Below are 13,420 nucleotides of genomic sequence, written 5' to 3'. Positions count from 1 at the left end.
ATGTGAACTATTTGGGCAGCACGGTGGCTCAGTGCTGCTGTCTCGCAGCGCCAGGGACCCAGGTTCGAATCCAGCCTCGGTGACTGACTGTGTGGAGTTTGCACGTTCTCCCTGTGTCTGTGTGGGTTTCCTCTGGGTGCTCCGGTTTCCTCCCACAATTCAAAGATGTGCAGGTCAGGTGAATTGGCCATGGTAAATTGCCCATAGTGATAGGTGCATTAGTAGGGGAATGGGTCATGGGTGGGTTACTCTTCGGAGAGTCGGTATGGACTTGTTTTCATACTGTAGGGAATCTAATCTAATGACAAGGTTGCTCAGAGGTGAGATGGTAGGTCACATGACTGGTCAGAATAAAAAGAATAGCAGAGACTGACTATGGATGTAATCATCATGAAAGAATGAATTAGATCTTGAGGGAAAGCTCGCCAGAAATGTATTGGCATGAATAGAAGATTGGCTGGCTAACAGAAAGCAGACAGTAGGAATTACTGGGTCTTTTTCAGGCTGGCAAGATGTCACAGTGGTGTCCCACAGGTGTCGGTGCTGAGGCCTCAACTCTTTACAGAGTTGAAGATTGTGGTGCTGGAAAAGCACAGCCAGTCATACAGCATCCGAGGAGCAGGAGAACCGTTTTGAGCATAACATCAATTCTCCTGCTCCTCGGACGCTGCCTGACTGCCTGTGCTTTTCCTGCACCACACTCTTTGACTCTGATCTCCAGCTCCTGCAGTCCTCACTTTCTCCTCAATTCTTTACAATTTGTATAAATGATCTGGATGAAGGGACCAAAAGTATGGCAGTTAACTTTGCTAATGATATAAACATAGATAGGCAAGTGAGTTATGAAGAAGGCAAAAGGAGCCTACAAAGTGATATGGAAGAGCTAAGTTCGTGGGCGAAGATCTGGCAAATGAAGTGCAATGTGGAAAAGTGGGAAATTGTTCATTTTGGCAGAAAGAATAAAAAATATGCATTTGATCTAAGAGGTAAGAGGTTTCAGAGCTCTGAGATGCAGAGAACATTGTGTGCTGGAGCTTGAATAATAGGTTAGTATGCAGAAACAGCAAGCAATCTGGAAAGCTGATGGAAGGTTATGTCTTATTGTGAGGGGGACTGAATGCAAGAGTAAAGCCATTATGCTTCAGTTATACAGGGTGTTGATGAGATGGCACCCAATGTACTGTGTGCAATACTGGTCACTGTACAGAAGGATGATAATGCAGAGAAAACAGTTCAGAGATTTGCTGGACTAATATTTGGAATGAGTGCCCATGACAAAGACTGGACAGGTTAACCCTGTATACTTTACAGTTTGGAAGTGTCAAAAGTAACAACAGACTCTGAAGAGTCTTGATTGTGTGAATGTGGAAAGGGTGTTTCCCTTTGAGGGAGAATCTAGAACTAGGGGTTATAGGTCATAGAGTTGTAGACATGTACAGCACGGAAATAGAACCTTCGGTCCAACCTGTCTACACCGACCAGATATCCCAACCCAATCTAATCCCACCTGCCAGCACCCGGCCCATATCCCTCCAAACCCTTCCTTTTCATATACCCATCCAAATGCCTTTTAAATGTTATAATTATACCAGCCTCAACCACTTCCTCTGGCAGCTCATTCCATACACATACCACCCTCTGCATGAAAAAGTTGTCCCTTAGGTCTCTTTTAGATCTTTCCTCTCTCAGCCGAAACCTATACCCATTAATTCTGGACTCGCCCACCCCAGAGAAAATCCTTTGTCTATTTATCCTATCCATGCCCCTCATTATTTTATTACCCCTCAGCCTCCGATGTTTCAGGGAAAACAGCCCCAGCTTGTTCAGCCTCTCCCTCTTGCTCATATCCTCCAACCCTGGCAACATCCTTGTAAATGTTTTCTGAACCCTTTCAGTTCACAACATCTTTCCAATAGGAAGGAGACCAGAGTTGCACACAATATTCCAAAAGTGGCCTAACCAATGTCCTGTATAGCTACGGCATGACTCCCAAATCCTGTACTCAATACTCTGACTGATAAAGGAAAGCGTACCAAATGCCTTCTTCACTATCCTATCTACCTGTGACTCCACTTTCAAGGAACTATGAACCTGCACTCTAAGGTTTCTTTGTTCAGCAACACTCCCTAGGACCTTACCATTAAGTGTATAAGTCCTGCTAAGATTTGCTTTCCCAAAATGTAGCACCTCGCATTTATCTGAATTAAACACCATCTGCCACTTCTCAGCCCATTGGCCCATCTGATCAAGATCCTGTTGTAATCTGAGGTAACCTTCTTCACTGTCCACTACACCTCCAATGTTGGTGTCATCTGCAAACTTACTAACTATACCTCTTATGCTCACATCCAAATCATTTATGTAAATGACGAAAAGTAGTGGACCCATCACTGATCCTTGTGGCACTCCACTGGTCACAGGTCTCCAGTCTGAAAAACAGCCCTCCACCACCACCGTCTGTCTTCTACCTTTGAGCCAGTTCTGTATCCAAATGGCTAGTTCACCCTGTATTCCATGAGATCTAACCTTGCTCACCGGTCTCCCATGGGGAACCTTATCGAACGCCTTACTGAAGTCCATATTGATCACATCTATCGCTCTGCCCTAATCAATCCTCATTGTTACTTCTTCAAAAAACTCAAATGTTTGTGGGACATGATTGTTCACGCACAAAGCCATGTTGACTATCCCTAATCAGTCCTTGCCTTTCCAAATACATGTACATCCTGTCCCTCAGGATTCCCTCCAACAACGTGCCCAACACTGACGTCAGACTCACTGGTCTATAGTTCCCTGGCTTGTCCTTACCATCCTTCTTAAACAGTGGCACCACATAAGCCAACCTCCAGTCTTCCGGCACCTCATCTGTGTCTATCGATGATATAAATATCTCAGCAAGAGACCCAGCAATCACTTCCCTAGTTTCCCACACAGCACTAGGGTGAACATAGTTTGGAAATAAGGGTCTCAGTTTTAAATCAGATGTGAGGCAAGTTTTTTTTTCTCATAGGACTGAGAGTATTTGGAATTTCCTTAAAAGGCAGTGAATGCAGAATTTTAAAATATTTTTAAAGCAGAGGTAGATAGATTCTTGATTACCAAGAGGATGAAAGATTATTGGGAGTATGCAGGAATGTAGAGTTGAGTTTAAATTCTGATCAGTCAAGATCTTATTATAGCAGAGAATACTCAAAGAGCTGAGTAGCCAACTCTTACTCCTTATCTAAATAGTGATCATAACACAATTGAGTTGAATGGAGTGTTTGAAAGTGAAAAGCACAGATCAGCTAGTAGGTTTAGGTCAGGCCAACATTAATAAGATGGGGCAGAGACTGTGTCCATTGTAAACTGGGAAAATATAGCAGATACATTGAATAATTACTTTTCCTCATTATTTACAGTAGCAAAGGTGGATAGCCTTGTGGAAGTCACAAGGATTCAGGCACAAAGTCTAAATAAAATTAATTGAAATAAAACATTGGTAATGAGGTGATTAATGGAATTAAAAAGTGACAATCCTCAGGACCTGATGGTTTCCATCCAAGGATATTAAAGGAGGTCGGAGAGAACATTGTAGATGCGATAACTGTAACCTATCAGAGTATCTTAGATACAGGGGTCATCCCTCTGGATTGAAAAATTGCACATGTCATTCCGCTTTTAAAGAGGATGAGAGAAATACGGTGGGGAAATTGTTGGAGTCTATAATCAAGGATGGGGGATCTGCACACCTTGAAAATGTTCAGTTCATCAGGGAGAGCCAGCATGGATTCATGACAGGTATCCATCTCTCACCACCTTTAAAGTATTCAAAACTCTGCCTCTATCAACTTCTAAGGAGGTGGACATCCTTGTTTTTGTGGTTCCTCTGACTTTTTACATTGCCATTTTTAAAAAATTAATTTGTAGGATGTGGTCGTTGTTGGCTGGCTAACATTTGTAACCTGTCCCTAGTTGCACTTGAGAAGTTGGTAGTGAGCTGCCTTCTTGAACCACATTAAAAATCACGCAATGCTATTCCTTCATCAGGCGGCTGGGATGGGGGGGGGATGCAGGATCATAGGATGCAGAATTTATACTAAAAGATCAAAGTGTCATGGAACTGATACAATGTATTGAACAAACCCATTGTTTCGTCTTTAATCACTTAGAATGGATTGCAGTTTAGATTCATTAATATGTAAGTCCCAGAACTTCTTTCAAGTCATATTCCTAAGATTACTTAAGGTTTTATATAAAAAGAGTGACATCTCAGCTCAGACAATGCATTAAAGGTGTGAGGTTAGAGTCTGTCTGCATTCCAAACTTAAATCAGATCAGTGCTATTTCCAAAGTAGGAATATATAAAATGTCACATGAACTGACTGCCTACAGACTGTGTTTTTTTGAATAAAATAGAATGTATCTACTAATATAAATCTGCAAATGCAAATTCACCCCATATATGTATGTGTTCGTGTGTGTGAGGGTGAGGGAGAGTATGTATGTGTGCGCATGTGTATGTGTGCATGTGTGTGACGGAATCGCTGCAGTCCACTTACTTTGGATTGACCCCGAATGTCAATGGGGGGGGGGGGGAGGGAGGGAATTCCAGGATTTTGACTCAGTTTTGATTTTATGAGGTCCTTGCTACCTTTCATAATTCTAGAGCAATTTTGCCACCCTACTAACATGGTCCCATTCACTCCTATTGCTAATACTGCCTGTGCCCTTTGAAATTACCAGTAAGATATTTATTATGTATTAGTAGCCAAGTAAAAATGGTTGTCTGCAAAAAGTAAGCTGCACTAATAATCTCTTGAAATACAATGGCAAAGACAAATCAAGACAACCTAAGGAGCTTAGTGAAGGGAATTCTGTGCAAACTGATCTCATTTTTCTAAATTGCAAAGTAAGCAATCTTTGCTATTGGAATCAAAAGCAGAAATTGTTGAAGAAACTCAGCAGGTCTGGCAGGATCTGTGGAGAGAGAGAAGCCAGAGTTAATGTTTTGAGTCCAGTGACCCTTCACTTTCTCTAGCAATTTTTGCTTCAGATTTCCACCATCTTTGTTTTGTTTTCTTATTGAATATCTAGTGAAATCAGCAATCTGCAGATTTACCTGCACCTCCACACACATCATCTATTGCATCCTCTGCACCCGATGTGGCCTCCTCTATATTGGGGAGACAGGCCGGCTACTTGCGGAGCGTTTCAGAGAACACCTCTGGGACACCCGGACCAACCAACCCAACCACCCTGTGGCTCAACACTTCAACTCCCCCTCCCACTCCACCAAGGATATGCAGGTCTTTGGACTCCTCCATCGCCAGATCACAACAACACGAAGGAAGAGTGCCTCATCTTCCGCCTAGGAACCCTCCAACTACAAGGGATGAACTCGGATTTCACCAGTTTCTCATTTCCCCTCCCCCCACCTTGTCTCAGTCAAATCCATCGAATTCAGCACCGCCTTCCTAACCTGCAATCTTCTTCCTGACCTCTCCGCCCCCACCCCAGTCTGACCTATCACCCTCACCTTGACCTCTTTCCACCTATCACATTTCCGACGCCCCTCCCCCAAGTCCCTCCTCCCTACCTTTTATCTTAGCCTGCTGGACAAACTTTCCTCATTCCTGAAGAAGGGCTTATGCCCGAAACGTCGATTCTCCTGTTCCCTGGATGCTGCCTGACCTGCTGCGCTTTTCCAGCAACACATTTTCAGTCAGAAAGAATACACAACCTGTGCATTTTCACCATAGCACTGGTACATCATGACAGACATCAACCAACCACCTTCCATCAATGTTATGTACAGCACTTTTCTGACAGAAATCAGGATGGTCACTAGTCTTCAGACGGACCAAGCATGATACCCTTCAGTGCAACTTGATGTCAACTCCTGATGAAAATCCTGGTGTTAATCTGAGGTAAAACAATCAGCTGAAGTTCCAGTGACTGCCACCATCCAACTTGTGAAGCCAACACTCCCAATAGTATAAACAAAGCTATTTACGCACCACTAATATGCTATCTGTTCTGGAAATCTAAAATAAAAACAGAAATATTGGGACTTTTCAGCAGATCAGGCATCATCCACGAAGAGAAACAAAGCTAGTGTTTCAAAGTCATTGCTCCTGAACCGTTAACTTTGTTTCTCTCCACAGATACTACCTGAAGCTGTGGAAAACCTGTAGTGACTTCTCCTCTGTGTGTGACTCAATCACGGGTATCTGAGATTAATACATAGCGGCCTGTTTTCACTGATGAAAAGCATGGAACTGCAACAAAAATACACATACAGAAATTTGATTTGGAGATAGCACCACTGTTCCTACATCCAAATAAAAATGTCCATCAAACAGCCCATTAAATTGTTAATAACAGAGGCGTCAACAGTTCATGTATTTTAATCTTATTCAAATAAATATTGGGGCTTTGACAAAAAAGACCCACAGGGAAAATAAACTTATTATAAGCACATAAAGATGTCAATCAAGCAAAGTCAACACTCCACTCCGCCTGACAAAACAGAATCCCAACCAAGCTTTTACTTTTATTGGGTCCGCACTCCCCCACAATAATTACTGAATGAGTGGGTACTGTATTTCTCCTCTCAGCAGTTTCACACTCACTATTGTGATCATATGACTCAGTGTTTATGTACACCATGTACATTAGATGAACAGGAATGGAAGTGGTGTAATTTAGCATTGATTTATTATGGAAATTATAAGGGATCATGCAGAGTGGTTGGGGGCGTTTTGGCCTTATCTTTCCGAAATTTTACCAACTTGAATCGGTAGTCAGGCAGAAGCTGGTCTGATGGTGCAAAAATTGTAGGAGGCGAGGAGATGCCTATCCCCGCAATGGATCTGGCCAGTTCAGAAATTGAGGGTACTGGGATTACCACTGACAAAAAATGAGGCTGCTGGGAATGGGGATGGGCATTTCAGAATTGGACTCTTACCTGGTAAGATTTTTGAGTCCACTGTATTTCTGAATACTTGGAAGTGCATAGTAAAATAGAGCAAAGTCAGCATGGTTTCCTCAAGGAAAAGCCATGTCTGACAAATCTGTTAGAAACCTTTGAGGAATTAATCAGCAGGTTAGACCAAGGAGAGTCAATTAATGTTATCTATCTGGACTTCAGAAGGACTTTGGTAAGGTGCTGCACAGGAGGCTGCTGAGTAAGATAAGGGCCCATGGTATTAGAGGCCAGGTACTAGCATGGATAGAAAATTGGCTGTTTGGCAGAAAGCAGAGAGTGGGGATAAAAGGGTCCTTCTCAGGATGGAAGCCAGTGACTAGTGTTGTTCTACAAGGGTCCATGTTGTGGCCACAACTTTTCACTCTATACAATAATGATCCAGGTGAAGGGGGCATTCTGGCTAAGTTTGCAGATGATACAAAGATAGGTGGAGGGGCAGGGAGTATTGAGGAGGTGGGGTGACTGCAGAAAGATTTAGACAGCTTAGTAGAGTGGGCAAGGAAGTGACAGATGAAATGCAATGTAGGAAAGTGTGTGGTCATGCACTTTGGTAGGAAGAATAGAGGCATGGGCTATTTTCTAAATGGGGAGCAAATTCAGAAATTATAAGTGTAAAGGGATTTGGGAGTCCTACTCTGGGTTTCTCTTAAGGTAATCTTGCAGGTTGGGTCGGTAGTTCAGAAGGCAAATAAAATGTTGCCATTCATCTCGAGAGGACTAGAATATAAAAGCAGGGATGCACTTCTGAGGCTTTATTAGGGTCTGGTCCAACCACATTTAGAGTATTCTAAGCAACTTTGGGCCCAAATCTAAGGAAAGATGTGCTGGCCATGGAGCAGGTCCAGAGGAGGTTCACAAGAATGGCCCCAGGAATGAAAGGCTCAACATATGAAGAACATTTGAGGCCTCTGGGGCTGTATGTGATGGAGTACAGGATGGGAGGGGGAGGGGATGGAATCTGATTGAAACATTCAGAATATTGATCAGCTTGGACAGAGTGGATGTTGGGAAGATGTTTCCCTTGGCAGGAGAGTGAGGACCTGAGGGCACAGCCTTGGAATAAAGGGAAGACCTTTTAGAATGGAGAATAAGGAGAAATGTCTTTTGCCAGAGAGTGGTAAATCTGTAGAATTCATTGCCACAGAAGGCTGTGGAGGCTAAGTCATTGAGTATATTTAAAACAGAGATAGATAAGGTCTTGATTGTCAAGGGGATCAAAGGTTACAGGGAGGAAGTGGGAAAATGGGTTTGAAAAACCGATCAGCACGATTGAATGGTGGATGAGACCCGATTGGCCTGTTTATGCTTATTCTCTCAATTTAAAAATAAATAACTTTTTAGTAGTAAGTTCATTGATAAATCAGCCTTTATATGAAAATGGAAGAAGCCATGTCTAAGTATTAATTTACATACATACTAATGAGAGTAATCAATGCATGATTCACGTGAAGAAAATAAACAGCTGACAAGTCAGCCTTGACTATATTGATTTCGATGTGTGGGATTTCATTCAAGGCTTAATTGGGGATTCCCTTGAGGGCTTTTATGGGTAGTTGAACAGAAAGCTGTTAATAGTATTGAATTCTCAAATCCCATCAAGGGTGAACTGCAAAGTGTTCGAAGGGAATTGGATGAGGGTTGCAAATATTTACAAGAAGAAAGTAACATGCTGCATGGTAAATCAGAAAATATATAATTTTACTAGCAGTGAATATCCCTTCCAGTTTGCAGGCTGTGTCAAGAAAATCACAGTTGTTAGTTTTATACTAGTTAAGTAACGCATATTTCTGCTAAAAAGAATGTGTAACCAATTTAATCACAACTACTCCATGATTGGCAATATTCCGCTGAACGTAGTCATTAGCCATGAACCTGACAAGAGACAAAAAAAAAACTTTAGGGTTTATTTGCAAATGAATTTTGGGTATAAATAATGAACTCTTAAAAAAAAAAGGAAAAATAAAATTCCATTGTATTAGAATTTGATTTGCCAATGTGAAATGTCAGTGCAGTATGACATAAGGAGATCTATAACTGCTTTGTCTATGATACTACTTGATAAAACTTGTACAGTTTGTTCCATCTCTTTGCCTCTTTCCTGTACCCTATCCATTTCTCATTCTCAATATGTATCTATTTCCTCTCTAATTGTTACAATGCCTTCTGATTCCCCTTCCAACCTTCTTTCTCATTGACAATCTCTGCCGTAACTGTGTTAAAGTAATCCTCCCAATTCTCCTAATTGAGATCCTAATATATTGCAGATAGTTTCTAATGAACCTGTTCAGGAATGTTATTTTGAGCAGGAGGGATTTGAACCCAGGCCCCCTTGTCTAGAAGTAGGGACACATCTACTACACAACAAGAGTCAGAGATATGAAAATTCTGAATAGTATTTCATTTATAGATTTTGTTTTAAAATTCAACCTGTTTTGCAATGTTATGACACACTTCTGGTACAGGTAGGACTTCGAACCTGTATCTCCTGGTCCAGAGGTAAGGACAATGCTACTGCAATAGACGAGCCCTCCCAAGAGCCCCCCCCCCCAAGCACCCTGCTATTATATTTTCTGAATCAACCTGCTAAGAAATGCTATTACACAACTGTTGCACAGGTGGGACTTGTGCCCAGGTCTCATGGTCCAGAGCCCTGATAGATATTTTATAATCAATCAATTAGGAATTTTAGTACATGCCTTTGGAGCAGTGAGATTTGAAGGTAGGCCTCCTGGATCAGAGATAGGGATAATTCCATTATGTTGCAAATGCCCACAAGGGCCTGATAGATGTTTTTAATCAACCTGTCCAGATGTGTTATGGCACTCATCTGAAACAGGTGGGACTTGAATCCAGGCCTGCTGACTGTAATGCAGGGACACTACCATTACACCACAGAGCCCTTAAGTGTGCTAATAACTGGAAAATTTTTTTCCTGATTTATTCTTTTTATATCAATCCGCCTTTTTCATTACCTTTTTTGTATTCTCCTGCCAACAATTTTAGCAAAAAATATGTGTAAAAGGCAGGTGTTCTGTCTTGAGGCCATGTAGGTTTTCTTTGCTAAATTCTGTGATTCATTCTATGATTCTATGAGATCTGTTCTGATGCTTACCTGAAAGCAAGCCCGAGTTGGTTGGCTGTTAGCAATGAAAGGAGGGCCCAATTGTTTTACTGGGAAAGAGGTGCCAGATGCTTATGTTGGAGAATATCCAGTCTACCCTATCAAACCTACTGAAAATTTTAAACACGGGTAAAAGATCTCTCATTAGTCAGCTATGCTCCAATGAAGATATTTAAAATTCTGTCTTCAGTCTTTAGTACAATCAATTGTGTTGGTTTGTGTTTTATTATTAGGCCTACAATGAGAATATGTATGGAATTAAATACCAGTGGATTATCCCAGGCTGGTATCAGCTAAACTGGTGGAAACCAATTGCTTCTATTTATTGCAATGAAAAAAATCTACTCACTGCCATGGAAGGATATGTAGCTGTGGATTTTGAGCCACTTAGCACAAAAGAAATCAAGACGATATCTGGGCTGGTGAGTGTGGATCTTTTAATGAATATTTAGAATTGTTATACAAATATGTGGGTGAATACGAAATAAGCCACAAGCACCAAGAATACTAACTTCATCAACAAGAATCTGTGCCAGTGAACATTTCCTTCTGTCAACACTGGCTATATTGCTCTGAGGATAAGGAGGGGGAAACATTGAATGACAAAAATGTGGCAGAGATAGATGAACTGACAAAATAACTGTATAGTTCACTGTCTTTTCTTCAAAACCTTAATTCTGTTTTTCTAAACTTCTCATAATCTCCTGCAGACACCTCAACAGTACAAGCAAGAGTACAATAAAATGAGAGGTAGTGCTGAGTATAGCAAATTCCATGGATTTGCATACGATGGAATCTGGGTCATTGCTACAACATTACAACGAGCAATGGATAGTTTGAAACGCCTTGGCGATCCACAAAATATCCGTGACTTCAATTATGTGAACAAAGACCTTGGTCAGATCTTCCTTGATTCCATGAACGAAACCAACTTCTTTGGGGTGACTGTGAGTATTGTCATCTTTGACTGTTTTCCTTTGAACTATTCATGTATATTTTGTCCAATAATATTTGGAGAATTTTGATAGGTTGAAATGCTTATTTCTCATTATAAAAAGAATAAAGAATAATACAGCACAGGTACAGGTCCTTCAACCCTCCAAGCCTGCACTCCACATTTTGCCCTTCCATATTAAAACTGTCTTCACTTATGGAACCTGTATCCCTCTCTTCCATTCACATTCATGTATTCAAAATAAAACAGGGAAGATATAAACAGAGTATGTTTTCTGTCACTGTGTTATCAAATGGAAACCTTATCGTAGACAATGTTCCCTCATGAATGTATCGCACCCTGAAGGATAGGTCTCTAAACAGTAGCTATGCAAAATGGTAAAGGCCCTCACACTTCAATGAATTGACCATGCACTATCAATAAAAATTGAGATATGTACTAAAGGCAAACATCTGATTTGGTTGGTGAATTGCAAATACACTTAGTGGAATTGGAGAGGATATGTCTGTGACTAGAAAATAACCATTTAATGTGATGAATTTCAATTATACTGGTAGAAGTAACCTCAAAGTTAACAGCCTTGTATCTCGGGATTTACTGTCACAAACTTGAAAAGTTAGCATGAATTTCCAGTGCAAATGTCGGAGAGATTTGGTCCTGATTGAAACTTTTTTTTTTAATTGGTGCTTCTGCATGTTTTATTAACTTTTAGATTGAGAATTTAGAAATGGTTGACTCAAATGTTTGAAATTGAGGAAAGCTTGGGATCGACATCATCTTCTTTGGTTGTCTGATTACAACACATGCTGAAATGTTTACTGATCTTGTTGTTGAAATTAAATAACAAACTTTCAGTCACATGCTATTTCGTAATTATGTTGAAAAACTTCCAAGTATCGATCCCTACAGCCTTTTGTTTGATGTGTTGTTAAAATATTAGGCATGCACTGCACTTTAGAAATACGGTAGTATCTGACACATTCAATTCAATTCATGATTGGTTAAATGGAAGGATAATCTATTGAATTTTGCTATTGAGGGAGATATACGCACTCCGAGAAGTCTCACATTTACCAATTGTTGCATTTTGTCAACATTTTAGGACTGTTGCATTTTGTTAATTGATTAAGTACATTCAATAAAAGTTACACTCCTGATTCTTTGACTAGAGCACAGATTAGAAAACTGAATATGGAATTTAACAAACCTTTCTGGGTACTAGGAACAATATAAATGAGCCCTATTGAGCTGTGAGGCTGATTATTTAATTTTCACTAATCTAGCTCTGTTCCACGCTGGGTGACTTCTACTGCTTCCACTCTGGCCCTCAACTAAAATTTTCTAGGAGAAAGTGAGGACTGCAGATGCTGGAGACTAAAATTGCCAAGCAGACCTTAATAACATAAAATATCAGTCCTGATTAACATATTTAGAACTAAGGACACATTCTTCCTGTATATTGTTCGTTATCAAAAAGAAGTCCACAATAAGAATAAAACACAGAATCGTGCCAACTAGTCTTCAGTTTTCACCACAGAGAAAGTAGTTAAAATTCAGGATCTGTGATATCCGTTTAGTTACCCCTATGTTTTTGTTCTTCAAAGCCAGAATGTAATACAGTAACCAACATTGTACATAATAATACAGGAAGGATCAAACACATGATTCATAAAAACTCAGGATCACTTCTTGGAATGTACTGAATCACTCTGCTTATACTATCAGAGATCTTATTTGATTCCTTACTTCTGCTTTACATTGGATTCTTAACTTTGAGCTATCTCTGTAGATCACTCTCTTGCACAGTGTCCTGTAGTTAACTATTGTTCCATGGATATTACTATTGATCTCTTCTTTCCCAGATACATTACCTTGCATTTATATGTATTAAACAATCAACTATTTGTCAACCCCTAATATTCCAAATTCAGCTTCCTCCAACTGCAAAGTGATAGATCCATGTTAACTTACTTAGAGCCTGGGTCAGGAGTTAAAATCAGGCCTGATATTTCCACAGCTTATTTGAACATTCAAAAGCCCATTCCATTCAATTGTTGAATCATAGGAGACTCTTTAGATGATTAAAATCAACACTTTTTTTTATTTTCAGTATCATCAAAAGAATGTCTGCTTGAACATTAAAAATAAAACCTGGGAGATTGAGAATGTTCAGTTACTTAAGATCCTTGACCTTATCTGGCTCCAGTTCAGATGCTGTTCTTTTGTTGTTTTGTAATTTCATTACATTGTGGTTTGATCATATTCAATCATGTTTGCAAATCTCTATTGGAAACTGTGAATTGTAAGTGTAAGTCTGGTATATAGGGCAACATCAGTTTTTCCAGGCCCAGAACTCTGTTTTTGCATATAGGTC

The 13,420-nt window shown here is 40.3% G+C and overlaps 1 protein-coding gene across 3 annotated transcripts in view; it reads left to right on the top strand.

Annotated features, from left to right (window-relative positions):
• Nucleotides 1-13,420, top strand: part of gabbr2 (gamma-aminobutyric acid (GABA) B receptor, 2) — a 1,039,525-nt gene that overhangs the window by 706,300 nt on the left and 319,805 nt on the right. For all 3 annotated transcript variants that reach the window (XM_043689956.2, XM_043689957.2, XM_087987153.1), the window contains exons 6-7: nucleotides 10,325-10,513; nucleotides 10,802-11,038. In XM_043689956.2, coding sequence (XP_043545891.1) covers nucleotides 10,325-10,513; nucleotides 10,802-11,038 — 426 coding nt within the window. The remainder of the gene's footprint in view (nucleotides 1-10,324; nucleotides 10,514-10,801; nucleotides 11,039-13,420) is intronic.

This window comes from Chiloscyllium plagiosum, unplaced genomic scaffold (genome assembly GCF_037043375.1).
Source record: "Chiloscyllium plagiosum isolate Xiang-an unplaced genomic scaffold, Cpla_swu_hap1 HiC_scaffold_5, whole genome shotgun sequence".
Taxonomy (NCBI): domain Eukaryota; kingdom Metazoa; phylum Chordata; class Chondrichthyes; order Orectolobiformes; family Hemiscylliidae; genus Chiloscyllium; species Chiloscyllium plagiosum.
This window is presented reverse-complemented; position numbering and strand designations above follow the sequence as displayed.